At 45.7% G+C, this 26,753-nt stretch overlaps 1 protein-coding gene across 4 annotated transcripts in view; it reads left to right on the top strand.

Annotated features, from left to right (window-relative positions):
* The window catches only part of celsr2 (cadherin, EGF LAG seven-pass G-type receptor 2), a 363,231-nt gene that overhangs the window by 253,001 nt on the left and 83,477 nt on the right, over positions 1–26,753 (top strand). For all 4 annotated transcript variants that reach the window (XM_038819553.1, XM_038819551.1, XM_038819549.1 and 1 more), the window contains exons 6-8: positions 1,050–1,207; positions 3,619–3,782; positions 4,902–5,027. In XM_038819553.1, the coding sequence (XP_038675481.1) occupies positions 1,050–1,207; positions 3,619–3,782; positions 4,902–5,027 (448 nt within the window). The remainder of the gene's footprint in view (positions 1–1,049; positions 1,208–3,618; positions 3,783–4,901; positions 5,028–26,753) is intronic.

The following is a 26,753-nucleotide window of genomic DNA, read 5'->3' as shown; positions in this document are numbered from 1 at the left end:
ACTGGGCAGGATTCTCTGGTCCCCCAGCCTTGTTTTCCGGCGTGGTGTGCCCCCACCAGCAGCGGGATTCTCCATTCCCATAGCCGGCCAATGGGGTTTCCCTTTGTGACCACCCTACACTATTTGAAAACCTGCGGGCGTGGGTGCACTGTCGGCGGACTGGAGGATCTCGCTAATGGAGAATTCCACTGACAATGTTTAGGCCTCAACTGCTTTTTGTGGCATTGAATTCCACATACCAAACACTGTCTGAGTGAAGAAATTTCTTCTCATCTCAGTCCTAAATGATCTACGCCACATCCTCAGACTGCTTCTGGACACCCCTGCCATTGAAAACATCCTTCCTGCATCTACCCTGTCTAGTCCTGTTGGAACTTCATAGGTTTCTATGAGATTCTCCCCTCATTCTTCTGAACTCCAGCAAATATAATCCTAACCGACTCAATTCCTCCTCATACATCAGACCTGCCTCCCCAGTAATCAGTCCAGTGAACCCTCTCTGCACTCCCTCCATAGGAAGAACATCCTTCCTGTCCAATAAAGTGAAGCTGGTGTCTTAGATCGATGTTTGAGAAGAGAATTATTCTTTTAATGAATTTTCATTAATTAACAGCATGCGGTTGATGGGCTGCACTGTGGGAAAACATTTCAGTCATGGCAAAATCTGCTTGTGACGCAGGAAGTTGCTTCAGGGATCCACCCAAATATACTTTGTAAAACAAAATTTTATTTGGCTAACTTGTTTTTAAATTATGTTGAAGTAGCTATTAAATGATATGAGCTCCATCAATTTGTGCACTAAATTACAGGGCATTTTTCTGCATTTCAAATCTCTGTGGGCCGGATTTTGCCAGTTTGCATGGCTTCTTCAGGCAATGGATATAATTTGACAAAACTGATGGCAGAGAAATATCAATTGGCCAGCAACCTGTGACAATTTACAATTCACATGACATCTCTTCTTCATCATACGTTTTTCCCACCAATTTCTGCATTAAGCATGGTGCACAAAATATATGGCAAAATATATTTGTTTCTTTTCTCCACAGCCAGTTGTTGGGAAGTCAGGTGTTCCTCAAGGACCTTCGGAGCAAAAGGTTGCTGTGGTTACCGTTGATGACTGTGACACTTCTGTTGCACTGCGCTTTGGCAGCTCCATTGGGAATTATTCCTGTTCAGCTCAAGGAACCCAGTCCGGGTCAAAAAAGTAAGTTCATTTTTTAAATAAATGAAATTAACAATTGAAAATTCTTCCCTTTGTTATCTCAGAATATGGGCTGGGTCTCTGGCGCCCCCCTGGCATGTTTCCCGGGGGCGTTTGCGGCCCGCTGTTGGCTAGCGACGGGGTCTCCTGGTCCCACCACCGTGCCGTCAATGGGATTTCCCATTGAATCCACCCCACTCCGCCAGGATACCCAAGGTGGGCGTGCGCCGTCGGAGGGATCATCCGGACATGAACAGCAGAAGAGCTCGCCCAAAGACTATTCTTATAAAAAGTTACTTTTTCTAACCCAGTGTCTCAATGAGTACAGTGAACTGTAAATTCCAGCTTTCATCAAAAGCAACAGCCACTTACAATTCTATAGCACCTTTAACAGAGACAAATATCCCAAAGGACTTTCCAGCGGTGGAAGGAACTCAAACACAGATTCAAAGTAGGGGTGAGCAAATGCTTGATTAAAGAAATGGGTTTTAAAGGATATTAAAGGAGGAGGGAGAGCTGGAAAGGTGGAGAGATGAAGCAAGTGGATTTTAAGTGGCTAAGGTCATAACTATTAATGGTGAGACAAAGAAAGGGGATTCACAGAAGGCCAGAGGCACAGAAACATGCAGAGAATAAACCCACTGCGCACTGTCGAGTTCCATATAATCCATTTGGCCCACTCAGTTTGCACTCATCCTCTGAAAGAGCACCCTACCTATGACCAATCCCCCACCGTATCCCCATAACCCCACCTAATCTACACATCTTTGGACACCAAGTGGCAATTTAGCACGGCCAATCCACTAAACCTGCACACCTTTGGACAGTGAGAGGAAACTGGATTACCTGGAGGGAAGCCACGCAGATACGGGGAGAACGTGCAAACTCCACACAGTCACCCAAGGCCCTAGCGCTGTGAGGTAACAGTGCTAACTACTATGCCACTGTGCCACCCACGCTTGACTGACTGGAAGATCAGAAGATCGAATTAGCACTGAGAGGAAGAAATAAAGATGAAAAAGACCCGAAGCTTGACATTTACAACTTATATTCTTTTGATAGCAATGATAACGACCATCAGCATTTATGTAAAACATCTTTGAATGGATTGTGGCGACTAGGGGCTTTTCACAGAAACTTCATTTGGAGCCTACTTGTGACAATAAGCGACTTTCATTTCATTTCATTTCAAAATCCAGGCTTGCGTCTTCATAGCTAAACATTACCATTGTGCTCCAGATTACCCTTAAATTGATTCTGCAGAATATCCAGTATTGTACTACAATGTGGAACTTGTCGATTGCATGGCTACATGTATTTTGACATCTCCTAGATGAAATCATCAGTAAATATGACTATTAATTAATTTCTCTATTTCTACCTTCACCACAAAGCAAAATTCTAGTAATATATCATCCAACCACACTGCTTCAGAGCCATTACATCATTCATAATTTCGTTCCACACAATACTGCATTTCAATCACTATTTAATTAGCTTTATGTTTAACCTCAGCATGTTCTACTAAATTACCCACCCACATGTATCTCAGGTATTTGGAGTATGTGTTTGTTTTGGCTATGCTCGCTTGGAGGCCGCACCAACTATATTTTCTTCTCTTAATGACACCGCCGTAAAGAAATCAATGAAAAGGAGAGTACTTGCGCGAGTTCTATAAATATTTGATTTCTTAATTTTGTCCCGTTCTCTTCTGCCCTTTCCAAAGGTGAGGCACACTACTGGTTAAGCTTCTGCATCAGTCAAGTGTGTGTGTGGGGGTTGTGACTGTCATTGGGCAATTTGATTGGAGAGAATAACTGCCAAACCCGCTCACTCACAGCCACATATTCACGCTTTCCAACAGGGGTCACTGCACATCAAGTCTAATTATCCACTGCAATTTTCAGTCGATAAAACTGCATGTATGTCAAGTGTGTATAATGTTTCCTTTGTTAATTGCATTTCATCTCTCTCATGCATAAAATCATGCATAAAATCAGACAATTTTGCTTTATTTTTATTTATGCAGCTTGTATGTAATGCCAGAACAAATTTTGGGGTCTCAACATGCACAAGCCATTGTAGCCATTAATCAATATTCTACTGTAATGCATGTTTATGGTATAGCAATGCTGTTTTATGTTTGCCACTTGCTTCCAATGTTGAAGGAGCTCTTGTGTTAAAGTGAAGACATAACTGGCCTGTAATTCAAACAATCAGATTTATGTCTGAAGAAATTCCTGAGCACTAACCAATCCTCCCATCAGAAGTTTGCTCATCATTACCCACGCTCTGTTATGCATGTATGTCTTTGTCCATATGTGTTCATATAGGAGTAATAAAAAACAATCTATGCATGAAAGATCTTGGTATCTAAATAAATAAATGCTGCCTTCTCTGGATCCGTTTCCTAGGTCCCTGGATTTGACAGGCCCTTTGCTTCTCGGCGGAGTTCCAAACCTGCCGGAAGACTTTCCTCTTCAGAATCATGAATTTATGGGATGCATGAAAAACCTATTTATAGATGACCAACAAATTGATATGGCTGATTTCATAGCAAATAATGGCACAGTATCAGGTAAGTTAGCGAAACCAATAACGTGTAACACATTGGCGTTCTCAATTCACTGACCCTTCTACTGAATTTGCCATGAGGGATGAGGCAACGTCGGAGAAGAAAATGGAAGGGGGGGGGGGGATCACTGTGTGGGCAATCTCGCAATTATATTGGCAGAGCCCAGGATCAGGGTTCCTTCCCTGGGAGGAAGGGACAGGGACAACTTAACAGATGTAAGAAAGTATATTTAAAGACAGAAGTAGTAACATTTTGTAATAAAGTAAAATGGGAATGTATTAGTTACAGCAGGTAAGTGTTAAGAGAAGTCCAGTTATTTTAGTGGTTTTAATAATATCAATTATCTGGGGAAGTTGAAACTACCTCCTTTCATTTTTGGAATGAAAGGGATTATCATTTGTCCTGTCCCTGAAGAACCAGCTTAGTTCTCATTTCTGAAATTAAGGAGTGGACAACACCATGGGCATGATTCATCGGAAAAATTTCAAAGTGCGGTTTTGGGCCGGTTTGGCAGGGTGTTTCGTGATGGCGGCAATATTAAGATGGAGACTGCTATTCAACGGCACTTAGCAGTTTCTTTGGGCCTTGGGGAGTTTCACCCAGGTCAAGGCCACGCTTTTAAATTTTTCCAGCACTGGGGAGTAACTCACCAGCAGGACCGGCTCCTCACAGATCAGGGTGCCATTTTGAAAGGTTGCACTGATCTCTACACCCCTCCCTTTTAGGACTGCCCGCTTTCAGGACCACCCTCTTCACCCCCCCCCCCCCCCCCACAACCTTTCTGCATACCCCTCTCTTTCATGGACACGACCCCACCCCAGGCCTCGACCTCAGAGCCCAGTTGGGGGCCTCACAGGTGTAGCCATGGACTCCTGGGTACAGCGTGAATTTGCACCGCGTAAATGAGGCGTCGGGATATGTAGCAATCAGGGCATGATCCAGATCACCCCAGGCGTAGCAGGTACCGGTGACTCATGATCGTCCCAGCGTCAAGCCCGATTTGGGGCTCTCCTGCGATTTACCCCGTTACTCCCGGCGCAATGAGTTGGATAAATTGCACCCTATGTTTTGCAATACATGTGTCTGAAAAATGAGATGTACGTCATTTTTTTCCTTCTGTAGGGTGCTCTGCAAAGTGGAATTTCTGTGATTCAAATACATGCGAGAATGGAGGGACTTGTGTGAACAGGTGGGAGACCTTCAGTTGTGAGTGTCCCCTGGGCTTTGGAGGCAAGAACTGTGAGCAAGGTATGGACCCAGATGCGCAACCTGATCAGTATCGTTTGTCAAAATTCTTACTTCAGTTGAAAAACTACCTGAGATTTTTATTTATCGTTGGAAGTTGTCACATTTAGCAGCCTCTCTCTGAATGTAGGAATCAATTTTGTTTCCTACTGACCAGATGCCGACTCCCCTCTTGACATTTAAGCCAAAATGCATTACCATGCTCGCAACATTTTCTATTATTGGGTTATTTCGGGCAGGAACGAGGGGATGGGAGGAGAACTGAGCCATTCAGTTGAGTTATAACCATGGGCAGAGATAGTGAAAGCTAGATTATGAGAAAAAGCAGGAAATCCGTTTCTGTTCACTTTCAAAAGGAAATTATTAAACAGGATTTAACATTAAATAACCAACATGAAAGGGCTATTAACTTCCAATTTCCAATTTATAGGCCAGGGTTTTCTTCATGACTGTCATGGCAAAAATGGCGCAAGTCCCCAAAAATTCTAAGTCCTGCACCCGAACGCGTACTTCCCATTTTCCCAGGAAAGGGAGTGTTTTGCGTTTTGCGCATGCACGGTTCAAGGAGGCAGCTGACATTTTACATCATCAGCCACTTTCATCGAAATTGGATTTTGGTACCTCAGGAGTGTGAAACTTAGAAGTGTGCAGAGTAAACTTGGAAAAAGAGGTCTGAATATTGTGCATTTGGTTGGATAACCCTGGGTACCCTTGTGGAGAGGTAAAGTTCCCCTGTGGTATTGGCTTTAAACTTGTCTTCACTCTCGCAGAATTGGCACAAAACTAATTCAAACTGTCTTCCTTTGGAGGGTAGGGACTGTTGGTCTTGCAGGCCAATTGCTTTTGTCCCCACTGACGCGCACCCAGGCACCAGGAAGAGTTTTGTGCTAGGGAAGGGTGCATTGTGCTTTGCATGAAGGAATGTAAAAGATGGGCTTCACCCTTGCATAGAGGCCATTGAAACCAGTTACTGTGAGCAGCCGGAGGCCAGAGTGAGGTCTAGAGGAGATGGCTGCTGCCTGCACATCAGGATGGAGGAGGAAGAGAGGTGAAACAAGTCAAGTACTACCTGGTGGGAAGGGCGTGCAGACCTAGGACCTTAATATTGTGGAGACCCAGTGCTGAAGGAGACTGTGATGTGGTGATAGACATATTTCACATGGTCCAATAGCAACTCAAGCCACAATCCATTGACCCCATTACTCTCAACTACCAGGCCTTAGGTTCTTTCCATGGCTCATCAGAAGACTTTAACCATTCTTATATACCTGTCTGGTGTATCCCAGTAAGCGTTACACAGCTGCATTGAGGCAGTAACTTATGCCATGTTTCTTCATGTGGGTTGAATAAAATTAATTTCTCTATATGTTTGACATCTCAGGCTCAGCGAGATTAGCAGGCTTCCCTCATGTGAGGGTGTTATTGATTGCACCCATGCTGCCATAAGGACCCCAACTCAGCATGTTTGTTAACCAAAACATGGTTATGCTGGTATGTGACATCATACCAGCATACCACAGCACTCAGCGAAGTGACAGCATGACCATGACCATTACCACTGCACGCCAACGTTCTAATAATCTGCATGTGACATGCATGAGGTTCATCCAGCTGGGGATGATTGTTCCCTTGTCCTGATTGGACCGGGAATTAACCAGCATTTGTGTAATAGGTCGGCCTCTTTAGTAGCCGACAGAAAGGAGTAAAGACCCGGTAATGTGTAACCGGGCCCTGTGTATGTTCCGTGTGTGTTCCTCTGTAAAGCTGAATAAACGTCTCGCTGTGAACTCGCCAGACTCCCCTTGTCGTTACTATATTGGCGACGAGGGGGCCACCTCCCTGAAAATGTTTTTCTATGACTGTGTGGACTGAGGTACAGACTGACTTTGTTGTCGTGATGCTTTCCGGACCCTGTGTTGAGATTAAAGGGGAGCACCGGGCTAAGGTTTCTGATGCCGGCTTGCGGAGAACGTTTGCAGTGTATGTTCCGGCGTCCGATGTATCTGGCAGTGCCGGAAGTGGCATCATCGGAGTTGACTTCTGGTGGAGGTCGAATGACATTTTTGTTTGTCTCCATCTGCTGTCCTATTGCACTGTTGTCTTGCTGCAGCAGTCGGTCCACCGGGGAGTCTCATCGTGAGTGCCTATTTGGTATTGATGGCCTGTTCTGTGATCACTGGGAAAGCGGACTTTATGACAGCAATGTTCTACATAGGTGCTGACTGGTGCTGCACAGCTAAAAGTTTTGAGCCTGTTGAGTTGATATGCGTGTGACTGACTCCGTTTACTTTGAATTGACTGGGTGTTCAGGGTGCGAATGCTGGTCTTGTGTTGTTCTGCGTGGGGCTCTGTTTTATTTATGGTATGCTTAAACTACATTAATACAGTGCAAGGTTTTGGGGTGGCCACTCCCTGAGCATTTTCGGTGGGCACGTAAATCCCTCCCCTTTTGTAAGCTGACGCTGGTGTTAGGCGTGTGCGGTATGCGGAGCTGGGTGTTGTCTGTCCACCCCACAACCCAACCCAGTCCCTCTGTGGCTGGAAGTTACTCTGTGCTGGTAAGACCTTGGGTCAATGGGTCAGATCGCAAGATGCGGACTGTCCCCAGCTTGGTTGTGAGGGCCTTTGCCCTTTGAGTGCCCAGTGCAGTGCTGGGCCAGACCAATGTTCGGAGAGGCATGTGCCAGTCTGTCCTGCTCCCCCTCTTCCCCCTGGTGGTGATTCCTGCGTTCCAAAACAGCTTGTATCATTTTGCTATTGCTTGCCCGTTGCGGTTCTCGCTCCGGTTTTGTCCTTCATTTTTCATATTGGACCTCTCCTCTGGGGATGCCTTTCAATTGTTTTTCGATGTTTGGGGTGGGGTTTAATCTGCATGTGATATGCGTGAGGTTCAACGAGCTGGGGTTGATTGTTCCCTTGTCCTGATTGGACCGGGAATTAACCAGCATTTCTATAATAGGTCGACCCCTGTAGTCGCTGTGGTGGTATGATTAACATAGCTGCCTGCCATTGGTGCAGAACACCGGCTTACCATTGGCCCTGGTCGGTCATGTGCCTCTCGACCGATTGGTTGAGACCAGTCATGTGACGGCTCCCCGATTGGTCGAGAGGCTGAGTTAACCCCGCCTCCAGGGCGAGGTATAAATACCCAGCACGCCCGGCGGTCGGCCATTTACTGTAGTCGACCGCAGGGCTAACATCTAGCTTATTAAAGCCTACTTTTGTACAGCAACTCGTCTCACGTTCAATTGATGGTTCATCAGTCGCCGACAAAAAGGAGTAAGGACCCAGTGATGTGTATCCGGGCCCTATGTGTGTTCCTCTGTAAAGCTGAATAAATGCCTCCATGTGAACTGACAAGACTCCCCTTTGTTGTTACTATAAAGGTGCTCACTAATTCTGGAGTCTCACCCCTGGGATGATGGTCTAGACATCTAATCTAGTCCACCCACCCCCGGACTGAAAATTGGAAGCTTGGGCAGCCATTTTTAAAGGTTGGGTTTACGGAACTGGGAACTCTCCCAACTCTGCACACCTGACGTGCAGGCAAAATTTCAGACCGTAGTATGGTGTCAAAGTAGTGCATATGGTTTATCAAAGGAGTTCAATAAGGTGCTGCTTTGTTCACAAAATTAAGATATGAGAGGAAATGTGGCAATACGTGATCAAATTGGTTTAAGGACAAAGAAAACGGGCTCATTGATAGAATATAGAATAGAACAGTACAGCACAGAACAGGCCCTTCGGCCCTCGATGTTGTGCCGAGCCATGATCACCCTACTCAAACCCACATATCCACCCTATACCCGTAACCCAACAACCCCCCCCCTCCCTTAACCTTACTTTTTAGGACACTATGGGCAATTTAGCATGGCCAATCCACCTAACCCGCACATCTTTGAACTGTGGGAGGAAACCGGTGCACCCGGAGGAAACCCACGCACACACGGGGAGGACGTGCAGACTCCGCACAGACAGTGACCCAGCCGGGAATCGAACCTGGGACCCTGGAGCTGTGAAGCATTTATGCTAACCACCATGCTACCGTGCGGCCCCTAAAATGAAATGAAAATCGCTTATTATCACGAGTAGGCTTCAATGAAGTTACTGTGAAAAGCCCCTAGTCGCCACATTCCGGCGCCTGTCCGGGGAGGCTGGTACGGGAATCGAACCGTGCTGCTGGCCTGCTTGGTCTGCTTTAAAAGCCAGCGATTTAGCTGAGTGAGCTAAACCAGACAGAGTGAGCTAAACCAGACAGAGTTGATGTTCTTGGACTGGAGGGATGTAAACATCGATGGGCCTTACACTGGTCAATATATCTTTACTGAGGTTCAATGCCTCGGCTGATGACGGCACACCAGGTGGGATGGACATGTCACTTAGTTACGATAACATTCCACCGGCGACATGGTCCAGGTGGGCTCCTTGTGTTTTGTAAAATTCTATGATTCTACACCAGCGTTTCACTGGATGAAAATTGTGATAAAAAGAAAAATGTTGCTTCCCCGAGTGTAATTGTTTAATTTGGGTGGGCTTTACTTGATTACTCTCAATGGATAATACACTTTGCTGGTAAGGCATGTTTTTACCCTCTGTTTGATTGCTTGAGTATCAATGAAAGTTAAAGGTTCAATATTGTGAGAATCACAAGGAATATATTTGAATTCCTCCTAAACCTCAGACTACCGGCTGCAATTGAACCAGTGCATTTCTCATTTTAAGCAGCAGAGCAAGAGTTAACACATGGAGAATTAAAAGTATTGTAATCCATTGCATAACAGCAGCCTTCCACGAGTTTTAAATGTTCACTGAGTAGTGCTAAACAGCTCTCTAAAACCCTACCCACGGATCCAATTACAGTGCACCTGCTTCTTGCGTGATGGAGTCCGTCTCACTTTGAAAACAACCCTTCAAAAGAAAGCAAAATAAGACCTTGTTTCACCATGAGAGAATGTTCAAAATGAATCTCTGGATTGTTTTAGCACATGCCCTTTATTTCAGATGAGAAACATGGCGCATTATTACTGATAAAGACCTGTTTTGCCACTACTGGCTCTATCAGCTTTGCTCTTTGTTAATGAAATTCTTGTTATATTGCTCCTTTTCTGTAAACTTGAATAATGCTTTGAAAACACATGATATGGATGTTTCCAATACTGAGCATTCCACCTACTTATCCAGATTTTCTTGAAAATAGAAGTAAAGAGAGTCTTGCCGTAATAGACCAGCTAAATACATCAAGTTTGTTAGTCTAAGTACAGTACAATTTAAAGGCAGTATATTTAACTAGGTAAAGGTAAGGCTGCTTTCCCCTTTGAGGGGGAGAGCTGACTAGTGGTAATTTAACCTGGGGATCATCACACCTTAGGCTAGGGGCATGGTCCTTATTTTTAACTATTGGGCATTTCAATTTCAGGACATTATTTGTCATTTGCTGCGTAAACTGATCTCAATTGCAGCAGTAATGGGTACAGTAGTTGGCTTCAGTGCACTAGATTCAGGAACTGTTCCTGATGCCTTCCTATCCATTGGTGTGACAAGAGCCAGAACCAAGTGATGAGACTGGACTTGATTGTGATGCTTCATACGAGTGAATACCCTGCAAATTCTCACTCTCTATGTTAAAAAGGACTGGGTACCAAAGTACAATTCTAACTCAATGTGAGCCAGTTTCTTTGGAAAGAAAGGAAAGAAAATAAAACGTTCAATCCTTCATGTACAATAATTAGTATCTGGGAGTGATTCCAAAACGGTATCCTTTTTTAAAAATTTTAGAGTACCCAATTCATTTTTTCCCAGTTAAGGGGCAATTTAGCATGGCCAATCCACCTTCCCTGCACATCTTTTGGGTTGTGGGGGCGAAACCCACGCAAACACGGGGAGAATGTGCAAACTCCACACGGACAGTGACCCAGAGCCGGGATCGAACCTGGGACCTCGGCGCCATGAGGCAGCAATGCTAACCACTGCGCCACCGTACTGCCCTCCAAAACAGTATTCTACTTGAGTTCAAGTAACACCATAACCCAGGAATAAAAGCTTGATTCTTTTTATGACTTATCAAACTTTGGAGCGAAATGTCTGCCTTTAAATTAATCTAGAATCGATTATTTATGATGTCAATTTTCATCTTTTGCCTAGATAGTGTGATGTTGATTCCTGACTTATGGTAATGTGAAGGATGAATTGATTTCTATCCATGACTAAAGAGGGTTCTGGGCGAAGGGCATAAAATGAATAGACAGTATGGTCTATAAATTAAACAGTGTAGCACCTGTTTTTTCAGACACTATCTGACATACCAAACCCTCAATGTGGAAGGCAGGAAGCATACACGTATTTCCGGCCAATGGTGCCAAATTTGAGAAAGGGTTCCAGAAATGATACCTGGAAGAGGTGCTAGACTCTTTGCAACTTCAAGGCGATGATTAGAAAGCCAGCTGGAGGGCTTTGTTTGGGCGGGCATAGCCCACGAGTAAGGAAGGTAATGCTTGAGCGGAGTCAGGGAGAGGACGGCCTGGTGCTGCCAAATTTTAGTAACTATTACTGGGTGGCAAATATAGTCATGATCAGGAAGTGGGTGGTGAGGGGAGGGTTTGCATGGGAGCGTATGGAGGCGGCTTCATGCAAGGGCAACAGTCTGGGGGCATTGGTAACTGCGCTTCTGCTGTTCCCGTGGTGGTGGTGGCCCTGAGAGTCTGGGGGCAATGGAGGAGACATGTGGGAGCGGAAGGAGCATTGGCCTGGTCTCCAATCTGTAATAATCACCGGTTTGCCCCGGTAAGGATGGATGGGGGGTTCCGGAGATGGCAGAGAGGGTTTAAGAGGATGTGGGATATGATTATAGAGGGGAGCTTTCCGAGTATGAGGGCACTGGAGGAGAAATTTGGGTTGGCAAAGGGAAACAAATTCAGGTACCTGCAGGTGTGGGACTTCTTACATAGACAGGTTTCAATCTTCCCGCTCCTACCACCAAGGGGGATTCAGGACAGGGTAGTTTCCAGAGGGTGGGTAAGAGAGGGGAGCGTCTCTGACATTTGCAAGGAACTTATGGGGCGCGATTCTCCGCAAATCCGGCGTGCCGGGAAGGCTGGCGTGAAACTGGCCGTGTTTCACGCCAGCCTCGGAGCTCCGTCCCGGGACCCGATTCTCCCCCCCCGGGCGGGGCTAGTATCGGGGCCCGGGGAATCACGGCGACGCGGAGTTAGCAAACGTCGCTAACTCCGCCCGCCAAGAGTCACGGCGGCTGACGCGCACGATGACGTCAGCCGCGCATGCGCGGGTTGGACGGCTCCAACCCGCGTATGCGCGGATGACGTCATCACGCAGACGCGTCAAACCAGCGCATGCGCGGGCTGTCATGCCCCTCAGCCGCCCCGCGGACTGATCCTGCGGGGCGGCGGCAGAACAAATAGCGCGCGGGTATCGGACCCGCTGCCCGCGATCGGTGCCCACCGATCGCAGGCCCATGCCACCCTTGGCACGGCTGTGGTGCGGCCGTGCCAATCGGTGCCATGGTTGTCCGGGACGGGCACTTTGCGGCCGTTTTCACGAACGCTGCAAGCAGGTGTGATCGCGCCCGTGAAAACGGCCGTAAACTCCGCGGTACTCGGCCCATCGGCCTGCGGAGAATCGCTGTTCGCCGTAAAAAACGGCGAGCAGCGATTCGTGTCGGAGGGCGGCCGGAGGAGGGGGAGAATAGCGGAAGGCCGTGAAAATTGTCGGGAAGGCCCTCCTGCTATTCTCCAACCCGTCGTGGGCAGCGGAGAATCAAGCCCATGGGGTCAGAGGAGACACTGACTGAAGAGCTGAAGCGCAAGTGGGAGGAGGAGCTGGGAGCAGAGATAGAGGATGGTCTGTGGGCGGACGCGTTGAGCAGAGTCAACGTGTCCACAACATGTGCCAGGCTCAGCCTGATACAATTCAAGGTCATTCATCGGGCTCACATGATAGTGGCCCGGATGAGCAGATTCTTTGGGGTGGAAGACAGATGTGCAACGTGTGTGGGAGGACCGGCGAACCATGTCCACATGTTCTGGACATGTCCGAAGCTTAGAGGATTTTGGCAGGGGTTTGCAGATGTCATGTCCACGGTGTTAAAAACAAGGGTGGCACCGAGTCCAGAGGTGGCGATTTTTGGGGTGTCGGAAAACCCGGGAATCTGAAAGGAGAAAGAGGCAGACGTTCTGGCCTTTGCTTCCCTGGTAGCCCGGAGACGGATACTATTAGCTTGGAGGGACTCAAAGCCTCCAAAGTCGGAGACCTAGCTATCTGACATGGCTATCTTTCTCTGTCTGGAGAAAATTAAGTTCACCATGAGAGGGTCAATGTTAGGGTTTGCCCGGAGGTGGCAACCATTTGGCGACTTCTTTGCAGAAAATTAATCGTCAGCAGAAGGGGAGGGGGTTTAGTTTAGCTTAGAGTAGGGGGTTCATAAAAGTGGGACCTGTAAGGGAGAGAGATGGCTTTTGCACTATGCTTTTAGATTCATGTACATTGTTTATTTTGTTGTTGTTGTTGTAATACCAAAAATACCTCCATAAAATGTTTATTAAAAAAAAGAAAGCCAGCTGGAGGGGTGGGGCTGGCAAAGCCAGGATTCTGAGATTGCTCCCTGATCTCAAAGTTCACCCCCCGCCCCTCCGATGGACAGCAGGACCCCCCGAAACATTGGGGCACACCTCCTCCCCCCCTCCCTCGACCACAATGGCAACATCGGGGCAAACCCATCACCATCTGCCCCTCCCCCGCAGGCATCAGGTCTCTCCCTTCCCCCCCCCCACCGCACATAAGGGAACCTCCTCCTAATGGAAGAGGGTCAGCCCCCCCCGCCAGATCCCGCCACCACCCCCTTGGCATTGCCCTTTTGGGACTGCCCCTTTGTCACTGGCAATGGAAGTGCCCAGCCTTACCCTCAATCATCGGGGTCTACAGGCACTTCCACGCCCCCGACATGGCCACCACAACTGGTTTCCGCTTTTCTCTGGTGGTCGGTGCTACGGCGTCAAGCCTTTAATAGTATGTAACATTATATTAATATATTGAAATCAGGTTCACGCCCTTTCTCGCCACGGGAAGGGGCAGGGGGTGGGGAAGATCTAAAACTGAGATTTCGCTCTTTTGGCTGCCCTCTGGATTTAGCGGCCTTTACAGGATTAATGCCCATGGGTAACAGGGCCGCTAGATCACAACCAAGATCACAAGGATTTGATTTGTACGCTATTTTTTGATCCAGTGAAAATACCATGATTTTGAAACAGAGGCAGCAGGAAGACATTAATGTTAAGGTGCCATTAAAACCTGTGGTGACTGAGCATTTGATCACTCTGGCTGTTGAGCTATTAACATAATGCACAGTGTCTGACTAATTTGAACAGCCAACATGTAGTAGGGAAATATAGAAAGTCTGCCTTGTGTAGCAAAAACATCAGGCAGGAACGATGGACTAGGGAAGAGCACAAGGGAAAGGAAGGATGGAGGGGCATACCAAGAATTGAGCATTGGGGTATTTGGGCAGTGTCAACTCAGATAAATAGGATAATTTATTTTCCGTTATGGTCACACTGAGGGAGCAAAAATTGTTAAGTGTTCTTAAACAATGTTTCCTTGACATTTCACCACAAATGCATGGCGTGAAATTCTTTTGCAAGTAGACAGGAAATATTAAACTGCTCACAGATAAGTTTCAGAGACTATGGGCGAGACTTACTGGGATAGAAACGTATATTTAGCGGGGCGTTTCTGGGCGCCTGCAGGTCGCACTTATAATCATTTCCTGCACTGATGAGCACAACTCGCCTGTGCAGGAAGTGTTCGCGGATCAGGGCTTTAAATACTGCCCAAATCACTTAACCCCCCTCAGCCATCCCAAAGTGGCCTCCGGACCCCCCCACTGCACCCAACTTACCTCCTCAAGCCCCTCAGCCTCACCCCACTCTTAAGGGCAAGGCACCTCCGGGCCTGATCCTTGGCATGGGCAACCTGGCAACTGGGCACAGTGCCATTGCCAACCTGACATCCTAGCAGTGCTATCAGGGCACTCTGGCATCCACCCAGGCTGGCACTGCCAGGAAGCCCAGGTGGCAGTGTCACGGTAACAAGGAAATCAGGGATTATGGGAAGAAGGCAGGAGAATGGGGATGAGAAAATATCAGCCATGATTGAATGGTGGAGCAGACTCGATGGGCCGAGTGGCCTAATTCTGCTCCTATGTCTTATGGTCTTATGGACAGGCTGGCAGTGCCATGGTGCCCGGGTGTCAGCGGGAGTGTGAGGGTACCACCCTGCCCCAGGCCCAACTGCCCAAGGATCTCCAATGGCCTGGAAGACCCTGCAGGTGCCGTTACGTCTGGTCCACGTTTGTGGCGAAGTCTCCCAAGTGAGGCCATTAGTTCCTGGGCCCTGTGAAAACAGTGCGCCGACATAGGTAAATACGCCTAAAGGCGTATTTAAATATGTACAGCTGGACCTCGCGAGGGCGAGATCAAGACAGTGGCATCTCCGTGATGTTCCGTTAACTCCCGCTAGGCGTTTCGAGTGTTGCGAGTGGGCTCTCGTGAGATTCAACGGCCTCATCGCGTCACCAAGCCGGATGCAACGAGGCCAATAAACTGCGTCTAAGGATGAAACACATTTTGGTTGGACCAATGAAGGGGTGGCTAATAGACTAAAGGAAGAAGTATTTGATATTCGATTAACCTGATTTTGGAGTGCGTCTTGCTGACGTGTTTAATTTCTCAAGTACTGCCATTTTGATGGTTGCTATGCAGCCATAGCAAGTTGGTGATAGCATCAGCCAAATTCAGGGGTTGTTCTCGTATGTACACAGATTCAATTGTCTGCTAAGTGCATTGAGTACAAGGTCAGCTTTCCCCATTAGGCCAATCTTTCCTATTAATAAGGTCTTAGAGCCCCACATCAGCATCTAAAACATTAAAAAGAATCAAACCGAGAAAGAACCTGCATTCATTTAATGCCTTTCAAGGCATCCCAAAGTGTTTGACAGCAGATGAATTACAGCTAATGAGAGCAAAGAAAAAAAATCCATCCTTTTTGAGGCATGCTTGCAGCTATTCACTACCTCACCCAAGTTGACCACCCATCAAGTTTAAGCCTTGATGGTGATTGTGAGCAACTTATTTTACCTTAGGAAAAGCACAGCCAAGTTTAATCCCCTCATTAACGGATGTCCACGTAGTCGCGCTTTTAGCTATCTTCTTTTCCGCCCCTGTTCCTCAAGCCCTGGGCTAGTGAGGATACATTTAACCCCCTTCAAAGCACCCAAACTGACACAAATCAAACCTCCCTGTTATCTGTAGGGCCGTGAACCACACCGACCGCTGCATTTACCCACTGGGGAGGATGGCTATTTTTAACACCAGAGAGCTAGGAAGTGTGGCGGTAGCGCTAATGGTAAGGAAGCGTATTGTTTATCCAGAACACAATGTTAAAGCACAAGAATCATTCAGCTGTCAATAGGCACAGGCTCAGATGAAGCTGTATTAATTAAGCTGTTGAGCTCTCCAAATTCACTTTCGCAAAAATTGGAGAAAGGAAAAGATTTCCGACATTTAAATGTTTCCTTTTCAGCAGCTGCTTCCGTCCCATTCTAATTTTACAAAGCTGTTTGGTCTGATTCCACAAGCTGACCTATTGTATACTCAGGTCAAATGATTTGCCATTAATTGTGAAACAATAGTGGGCACTATGGAGATTCCCTGGAGAAAGCCACATGTATGAGGAGTTAATGATTTACATCTGTGTTTGGGTTTTGTGCGTTGATAATGAGATGTTGAGCTGTCCAGTTTCCTCTGCCGCAGCTGTTGGTGATGCGGCACTGCATTCTGAACAGCTCATACAGGGTCAGCACAAAGGATCACATTCATTCTTTAGACAAGAGGACAGCCAGGTTAAAATTATATACCTACGCCACTTACTCTGTGGGAAAAATCAAAGCAGTTGAAGTGTGGGCACTGATTGTCAAGCTCATCTGAAATGGACAGTACACGAGAAAAGGATTCTGTACTGAACATGGGTGCTGAAAAATCGTACTCACTAATGGTTAACGTGAAGACCCCACATTCTCAACCTTGTCCCTTGCCTGAGGTGTGGTGACTCTGTAAAGGTCCAAATATGTGATTGCTGTGGCCAACCTTTGAATCCTATAATATGAAAAATTGGTTCGGGGGAAGACGAAGCTTAATGATTTGGCAGGTTAGTGGGCAACTGAGTGATGCAAACCTAAGAGTGCCCAGTTTTGATTCCAGTCTTCACCGAGTTAGCTAATGTCTGCTGAGTAAAGAGGTGCAGTGATGTGCTCAGAATTCCACTTAACACATGTAAATTGTCGAAGGAATTAAAAGCGTGTGTGATTATTGTCACATTAATCTGAAATGCTTGTGTGAAAATAACATTCATAGAGGCTGCACTCAATAACTATGCTAAATATATTTTATTTAAATTTAGAGTACCCAATTCATTTTTTCCAATTAAGGGGCAATTTATCGTGGCCAATTCACCTACCCTGCACATCTTTGGGTTGTGGGGGTGAAACCCACGCAAACACGGGGAGAATGGGCAAACTCCACATGGACAGTGACCCAGAGCCTGGATCGAATCTGGGACCTCGGTGCCGTGAGGCAGCAGGGCTAACCCACTGCACCACCGTGCTGCCCAATTATGCTATCCAGGTGCTGGATTTTACGGCCGTTATCGGGTGTGTTTTTGGTGTGGTGTGGCAAGGACATGCAAAATATATTGGTTAGCTAGCCTACTGCCTTCCTGCCCATTCTTAATCTGTTCCCTATGATGGGGGTGGGGGCGGAGGTTGGGTAACGCACCCATGAACCCACCCTTTGGCCTATTGAGGGTCCTAAGTGGCCAATTATCACCCACGTAAAGCCCTTAATCCGCCTGCATTGCCATAATGCGCTGGGCAGTGGCAGGCGGGCGAGAGTGGGATAGCCGTTTTTTTAAAAACAAAGTTAGGGAGGAGTCGGGAAAGAAGAGGAGGTATATCATTCAAGATGTTTGCTGTACCCACCCCCAAGATTTTACTCTTCACCCCCCCTTCCCCCATCCTCCTTTTTGCCTCCCCTCCTGACCTCCAAATGCCATCCATCCACCATCCCATATTCTTCTCACACCTCTCCCTCCAGTGCCTCATCACTCCAAACCCGAAAAGCCCAGGACCCACCTGGACCTGGTGTCTATATTTCCATCCCTGTGGGCCTCCATGCAGAATGGCTCACGTCGGAGTTCTGGCGTGACTGGAGATGTCGGCTAACCAGATTGGCTGACAGCTCTCGAGGGCGGGACATCCTCCCACCAGGGAGCAGATGTGCTTAGATGTCCAAAGAAGTGCAGGTTAGATGGATTTGCCATGCTAAGTTGCTTCTTAGTGTGGAGCAAATGGAGGAGGTGTTTAGGAGCTGGGACATGCTACCGCTGTCTTTGGCGGGTAGGGTGCAGTCTGTCAAGATGACGGTGCTCCCGAGGTTCCTGTTCCTGTTCCAGTGCCTCCCCATCCTTATCCCAAAGGCCTTTTTCAGGCGGGTTAACAGGAGCATTACGGGGTTTGTGTAGGCACACGGGACTCCAAGGGTGAGACGGGTGTTCTTGGAGCGGGGCAGGGATAGGGGGGGGGGCTGGCATTGCCCAACCTCTGTGGGTATTATTGGGCTGCCAACGCAGCGATGGTGCGTAAGTGGGTAATGGACGGGAAGGGGGCATCATGGAAGAGGATGGAGATGGCATCCTGTGTGGGCACGAGCCTGGAAGCGCTGGTAACAGCACCGCTGCCGCTCCCTCCAACGAGGTATACCATGAGCCCGGTGGTGGCAGTTACCCTCAAGATTTGGGGGCAATGGAGGCGGCACAGGGGGGAGGTGGGGGCCTCGATGGGGTCCCCAATACGGGGTAACCACCGGTTTGTTCCGGAGAGAATTGATGGCGGGTTCCTGAGTTGGCACAGGGCAGATGTCAGGAGGCTGGGGGACCTGTTCATAGATGGGAAGTTTGCGAGCCTGGGTGATCTGGAGGGGAAGTTTGGGATCCCCCCCGGGGAACACCTTTAGGTACATGCAAGTAAGGGCGTTTGCCAGGCGGCAGGTGGCGGGGTTCCCTCTGCTGCCGTCGCGTGGGGTTCAGGACAGGGTGCTCTCGGGGGTATGGGTTGGAGAGGGGAGGATCTCGGAAGCGTACCAGGTGATGCAGGAGGTAGATGAGGCCTCGGTGGAGGAGCGGAAAGATAAATGGGAGGAGGAGCTGGGTGAGGAGATTGAGGAGGGGATGTGGGCGGATGCCCTAGAAAGGGTGAACTCCTTAGCCTCATACAGTTTAAGGTACTGCATAGGGCTCATATGACCGGGACAAGGATGAGCTGCTTTTTTGGGACTGAGGACAGGTGTATTAGGTGCTCAGGGAGCCCAGCAAACCATGTCCACATGTTCTGGGCATGAGGGGGGGGGGCTGTCTCTTTGTTTTTGTTTTGGGTTGAATATCTGTTTTTTGCCAACGACGGGCGTTAATTTATTGTTTCTGTTTTGTATATATCGGGGGGGGGGGGGAGCGCTTCTGTTCTTTTTGTTCTTCGAATTTTCTGTTATTGTTTTCTTTTTTGTGAAAATGTGAAAATTTGAATAAAAATTATTTAAAAAACAAAATAAGTTGCCCCTTAGTGTCCAAAGGGTTAGGTGGGGTTACGAGGATGGCAGGGGTGTGAGCCGAAATAAGGGTGCCCTTTCATAGGGAGGGTGCAGACTCTTTGGGCTGAATGGCCTTCGTCTGCACTGTAGGGCTTTCAGATTCTATGTGCATCACAAGCTCATTGAGGTCACCCAGAGTTATCACTGCAGGGCACCCTTGTTTAAAAGCATTCGGTCTGGAACCAACTTTACTTCTGTGGGCAGGGTATGGCAGCTGGTTCCCCACCCCCAAGTAAAATCCAGCCCCAGATCATTATTATTAATTGTTTTCTTATTAGCACTGTCACCCAACTGATGCTTGGCTGATTTATTATGTAATCTATGTATATGACCTAATTTTCACCTCTTACTGGATAGCCAGCCCTTCCTCCATTCTTCTTGGAACTGAGGTCTTGAATGAACAAGTCCTAAAGAGTTATAATTTTTTCTGTAATGCTATCTGGATCAATGGGATTAATTTGAACCCTATCTGCTCAGCAGAAATGGGGCGGATGGGCAATTCAAACCAAATAAGTTGGTCACCCATTCAGAACTTGCTGGTTGAGGACAGGAATTTCTTCCGACCTTGCTGAAACTCACCCCATCATTGAGCCAACTTAGACAGTAATTGACAGCGCCCAGGGAGACAAACAGTCCTGCTATATCAGTCAGGAAGAACGTAAATGAGTTTGTAAGGAAAGCATTTATTTAAAAAAAACATTATTAGCAGAAATGTTACTGTTCAAAACATCAAACAAGACTTTGATCCATAAATTAAAATAAATTACAATCAGGGATCCACTTTACAAAAAATTATGTTGCCGTACGCGATTGTACACGGCAAAATCAGCATGTAAATTTGCTTTAGTTGAAGAGGGAAATTAATTTGCACACTCGGGACGATGATGACATAGATAGCCATGAGACTGAGATTAAACTGAGCCAGCATAAATCCCTTTGGATATGAACATATGGATCTTTCTGAATGGATGATACATTGGGGAATGCTTCATAACAAAACCAGTATAACAGAGCATGAGACAGAAACTGAGTTATTTGAACCATATGGTGACAGATGCTAGAGTGTGAAAGATTGATTAAATCTGCAGTTTGCATACATTCTGGGAAGGTTCAGCAGCATTGTCTTCTAATTTTACTGAAGTAAAATTTACAAAACAGATACACGAGTTCAGACATGAGACAGATACAGAGGTGCTTCTCCCCGCAGAGAGGTTTACAGACATTCCTGCCCTGAACTGTTTAGATGATTCCTCCCCATAAAGGTGGAAATTGCCCAGGCTCACCCTGCCAACGCTCTAACTGGTCCCCTATTTAGGGGTTCAAGCTGCTTGCTGAGCCCAGACCTCAGTGGTAGGGTTCGGATGCTTCCCTGTTTGAATTCACCATGCCTCTTGGTACCAGTCTGGACTGAAACTTTCTGTTTAGGGAATCTCTTTCCTTTCATGTCATTTGGAGTGTAAGGGGACAATGGAAGTTCTGCATCTTAGAAGGCAACAAGGTGACTGTCTGAAAGAATGGAGACCCAATTTAACTGCTACTTTCCCATTTCTTTAGTGGCTAAACCAAGTTATGGTAAAAACCCCCATGGGCTTCATATCTTCCCAAACCAACAAATTTTACTTTTATTTTTAATAAAAGGTGCGCGCACATCCATGTTAGCAACATTTAGCCATACATATGATGAATCCCAAGGTTGACCAAGTGCTATATAGATCAGCAGCAGGAACTCTCCGGCCGTAGCAATTCACATTTCCCGCCGGTAGCACACACCTGCCCACAGATTTCCCCGCGGTGTGGGTTGGCTTCAGTGGGAAATCCCATTGACAAGCAGCGAGAGTATGGAATCCCACCGCCAGCGCAGTGCTGAGAAACACGTGGCTGGGGTACTGGAGAATCCAGCCAATATATTCACAATTGACTACGTTGTTTTTTAATAACATGTGTGCAGAAAAATGAAGTTTTGCTCCAGTGGCACCATGACAAAGGGTTCTGGCTGTTGTCCATTTTCTCCACCTGTGATGTCACTGAAATGGAAATTTTATGTTGGCTCTGAGGAAAAACTTTACATAAAATATTGGTTTCCAGACAGCTTCCATCCATCAGTCTTAAAACCCGTGCTCTGGAATCAAATGACTATTGAAAGACATCAATGATCATTTGTAACACTTAGCTCCCCAACTCACAAAGAAAATGAGCAGTATGACTTCTACATATAGGAACATCGGAATTATGAGATGAAAAAAAGACCAAGCTGCATCCAATATGCCTTCCACCTTCCTGGTAGTCATATGATACATCTGTAATGAAATTGTTAACTAAACCTAATCATCAATCTCTTATTAATTAATCTACAGTATCCCCAGATGTGAGGCAAGGAAAGGCCCCAGTAAAGGAAAACTTTGGAAATGATAGGTCAAAGCCATCTGGCTACAAGCAAGCAGGCTACATACCAAATGCCATGGCACAATATTTTCCATTATCTTCACTCGGGCTTCTTTCAGGGGACTTTTTGTTACAGTAAACGTATAATAACCTTACTGAGTGCATGAGGTATAGCTAGGTGTCACAAGTACTCATCCTATGTCGCATCTTCTTCACTAAATTTAGCATCACGTCAAACATCAATTTGGCAAATTGAAAGCTAGTGTCACACAATTAGACTGCTCTCCTAATTCCCCAGTGAGGGTGCTGAAATGTAAGCTAACTTAATATGTGTTCATTACAGTGACAAAAAGAAGCCCCTTTTAACATATCAATGCAAAGTGACATTCATCGGGCAATCTAATTTCAGGATTGCCCTCATGTGAAGGCCTCAGTGAGGCTTTTCTAGCAGATGATCAAATTTTGCATGACAGAGTTTCTGTTAACAGGGTCAAATGTGAAATGAGTGTTTGAATTATTTCAGTTTTAACTTTGCGGCTCCATTTTTTTTATATTTGCAAATTCAAAGACACAAGCCTTCCTAGATTCTCAGCTCCACAGATTGTACCATGTTGCTAGACCGATGAAGTGCACACTGTCCCATAAGCTGTAAGGAGTTAAATCGAAAAACCCCTTGGACGTCTATGATTAAATTTCTTTCCTGACTTCTCTTCCTGCTGCTGGACAACATACGTTAGAAACAAAAGTAACTGAAATGATGCAGGGAACTAGAAGCCCATGTAAATGCATTGTTGCCTGCAGCAATATCTGGGAATGGAAACTTGGGATGTGCACAGAGGGAATGCTGTTCTGTTATACTTTATGTAATCTTATTTTAAAAAGATGAGTGTATCAAAGTCAAGTGAAGCTAAACTCATGTATGCACAAACAAATTTGATTTATTTCAAACCTGAAATACAACAGTGAAGTGATGCATTTTGGAAGGAAGAATGAGGAGATGCAGTAGAATCTAAATGGTTCCCTTTTATAGGGGGCAAAGAAACAGAGTCACCTGGAGTTTCCAAACAGAAATCATTGGTCAGGTTAGTGAGGGGAACATTGTTCACACAATGAGGCATTATGATCAGGAACTCATGGACTAAAAGGACTGTGGATCCAGATTTAATAGTAACTTTCCGAAGGGGAATTGGATAAATTGAAAGAGCAAAAATTGCTGAACTATGGGGGAAGAGCAGGGTAGTGAGTCTAATTGGAAAAATGCCTCAGAGTACCAACATGGCAAGATGGTTAGAATGGTTGCCTTTCTGTGCTGAAAGATACTGGGCAGGGTTCTTTGTCACAAAAAATGAGAGGGGATATAGAAGATAAACGTAGACACATTTCTGCCTGTAGGAATAAGAGGCCAATATTAGGAGGAGACTTTAACTATCCCAATATCAACTGGGTTTCAACCAATATTAGGGGCATTGTGGATGAAAAATTCATGTACTGTGTCCAGGAAGTTTTTAAAATCATGCCCAATGAGAGGAGACACAATTCTGGATTTAGTCTTGGGAAATGAAAATGACAAGTGGGTAAAGTGACAAATGGGCAATCATATCGGGGATAATGACCATAATTCAGATAGATTTAGTATTATTATGGAAAAGGACAGAGATAAATCAGGAGTAAAAGTTTTAAACTGAGAGAAGGCAAATTTTACAAAACTGACACGTGATTTGGTTCATGTGGACTGGACAAGACTGCTAAAGGATAAATCAGTGGTAAACCAGTGGGAAGCACGAATAAGTGAGATCATTAGCGTACAAAACAGACATGACCCTTTCAAAACTAAGAAAGATACCGGCAAATCTAGACCCCCATGGTTGTCTCGGAAAATACAGAGGAAGATTAAACAGAAAAAAAAAGCTATGATAGTCACAACAAATGTAACCCTGCAAATAGCCTAGAGGAGTATAAAAAGTACAGGGATCAAGTTTTTAAAAATCCAAGACAGAGCATAAAAAAAATTTAACAAGCAAGATTAAGGAAAACACAAAAATGTTTTATCACAATATAAAGATCAGAAGGATAGTCAAGGAAATGTTGGAGCTATTAGGGATAAGAAGGGAACTTGTGTGAAGATGTAGAGGATACGGGACGAGTTTTCAACAAATATTTTGTCTCCATATTCACAAAGGAAAGGACTAATGTGGATATAATAATCCAGGAGGAGCAGTGTGAAATATTGGATAAAATATTCATAACGAGAGAGGAAGTTTAGAGGTGTTGGAATCCTTGAAAGTGGATAAGTCGCCATGGCCGGATGGATTGTTTCCTAAGATGTTGAAGGAGGTCAGGGAGGAAATAACAGATGCTCTAAGGATTATTTTCCAAACTTCACTAGACACAGGGGAGGTACCGGAAGACTGGAGGAATGCAAATATGGTTCCGCAGTTTAAAAGGAAAATGTTGAACAATTATAGGCCAGTTAGTCTTATTTCAGTGGCGGGGGAAATTGTTAGAAACAATCCTGAGACATCAAATAAACTGTCACTTAGAAAGGCATGGATTTGTCAGGAATAGTCAGCATGGTTTTGTTTTGGGAAAGTCATGCCTTACAAATTTGATTGAATTCTTTGAGGAAGTGTCAAGGATGATCGATGACGGTAGTGCAGTGGAGGTTGTTTACATGGATTTTAGTAAGGCATTTGACAAGGTCCCACATGGCAAACAAGTCAAAACCGATGAGATACAGGGTAATGTGGTGAATTAGATCCAAAATTGGCTTAGTAACAGGAATTAAATATGGAATTGAGGATCCCACCCACAAATGGTGGGAATCTCATTACGCAACCAGCGCGGGGTGGGGAAAAATCGGGAAACAAGATCTCACTGACGGGAATCTTGTTTCCTGACTCTCATGGGATTTTGTGACCGTGTCGCAGTTTACGCTTGAGACGAGCATGTATACTTATCGACTGCAGTACCTCCCCTGTGGAGTTGCCTGGCTGCCCTTGTTGTGTTATGCTTCTTCATGTAGCATAAGCTGCTTCCTTGATGTATGCTCTGACAAAGGAAGGTTCAACCTTGGAGATAGGGCTAACACATTTATTGAACAGTTAACAATTCTCCTACTTGAATTCGACTCTCCTGCTAATCTTGCTATAGTAACTCAGTCTAACTAACCAATCTGCTCTCAGCCATACGGTGTGTGTGATGCTTCTGATCTGCCCCTGTCCTACCTGTAGAAAGAGAAAGAGCATGTATGCCCTGTCCTTTTATATAGGTTGTCCTCTGGGTGTCTTGACTGCCCATTGGCCGTGTTCTATTCTATGTGTTCATTAGCTGTATGTCTGCAGGTCATGATGTCTCTGGTGCTTCCTCTAGTATTTACTTAGTTGTAGTGTATTTACATTAACCCCTTGTGTATATACAGTGATGCATATCACCACAGCCCTTGTGCATGGAAAGCTGTTTCAAGTGGTGTTCTGCAGAACTCAGTGCTGGGACCCCTGTTGTTTATTTTATATGTTAAAGATTTGGACTGAAATGTGGGAGGCACAATTGGGAAATTTGCAGAAGACACAAAAAACTGGCCATGTAGTGGATAGTGTAGAGAATAGCTGCAAGCTCCAAAATGACATAAGTGGGTTGGTGGAGTGGGCAGAAAAGTGGCAGATTGAGTTCAACTCTGGTAAGTGTGAGGTAATGCATTTAGGGAAGTCAAACACTCAAACAGTAACAGAATACTCAATAAACGGGAATATATTGAGAGGGGTGGGTGAAGCCCCAGATCTTGGTGTGTACCTCCCCTGTGTCTAGTGAACTTTGGAAAATAATCCTTAGAGCATCTGTTATTTCCTCCCTGACCTCCTTCAACATCTTAGGATACAATCCATCCAGCCATGGCGACTTATCCACTGTCAAGGATTCCAACACCTCTAAAACTTCCTCTCTCATTATGAATATTTTATCCAATATTTCACACTGCTCCTCCTGGATTATTATATCCAATTAGTCCTTTCCTTTGTGAATATGGAGACAAAATATTTGTTGAAAACTCTTCCCATATCCTCTATATCTTCACACAAGTTCCCTTCTTACCCTTAATAGCTCCAACATTTTCCTTGACTATCCTTCTGCTCTTTATATCGTGATAAAACATCCTTAATCTTGCTTGTTAAATTTTTTTTAGGCTCTGTCTTTGATAGTTAAAAAAAACTTGAACCCTGTATTTTTTATACACTAGGCTATTTGCAGGGTTACGTTTTTTGTGACCATCATAGCTTTTTTTTCTGTTTAATCTTCCCCTGTATTTTCTGAGACAACCAGATTTTGGCAGAGTTTTAGAAGAGCCTCCCCGAACAGGCGCTGGAATGTGGTGACTAGGGGCTTTTCACAGTAACTTCATTTGAAGCCTACTTGTGGCAATAAGCGATTTTCATTTCATTTTTCATTTCAAGTGCACAAGTCTTTAAAAGTAGCACTACAGATGGTTGTAAAGAAGGTATGTGGAACGCTCTCCTTCATTGGCAGGAGTTTGGGACACAAAAGTAGGGATAAAATGATGGAACTGTATAAGACACTGGTGAGGCCATAACTCGAGCATTGTGTGCAGTTCTGGTCATCACATTGCAAGGAGGATGTTATTGCTCTGGAG

Source organism: Scyliorhinus canicula, chromosome 15 (genome assembly GCF_902713615.1).
Source record: "Scyliorhinus canicula chromosome 15, sScyCan1.1, whole genome shotgun sequence".
Taxonomy (NCBI): Eukaryota; Metazoa; Chordata; class Chondrichthyes; order Carcharhiniformes; family Scyliorhinidae; genus Scyliorhinus; species Scyliorhinus canicula.
The sequence above is the reverse complement of the archived record's forward strand: the minus strand, read 5'-3'. Positions and strand labels throughout refer to the sequence as shown.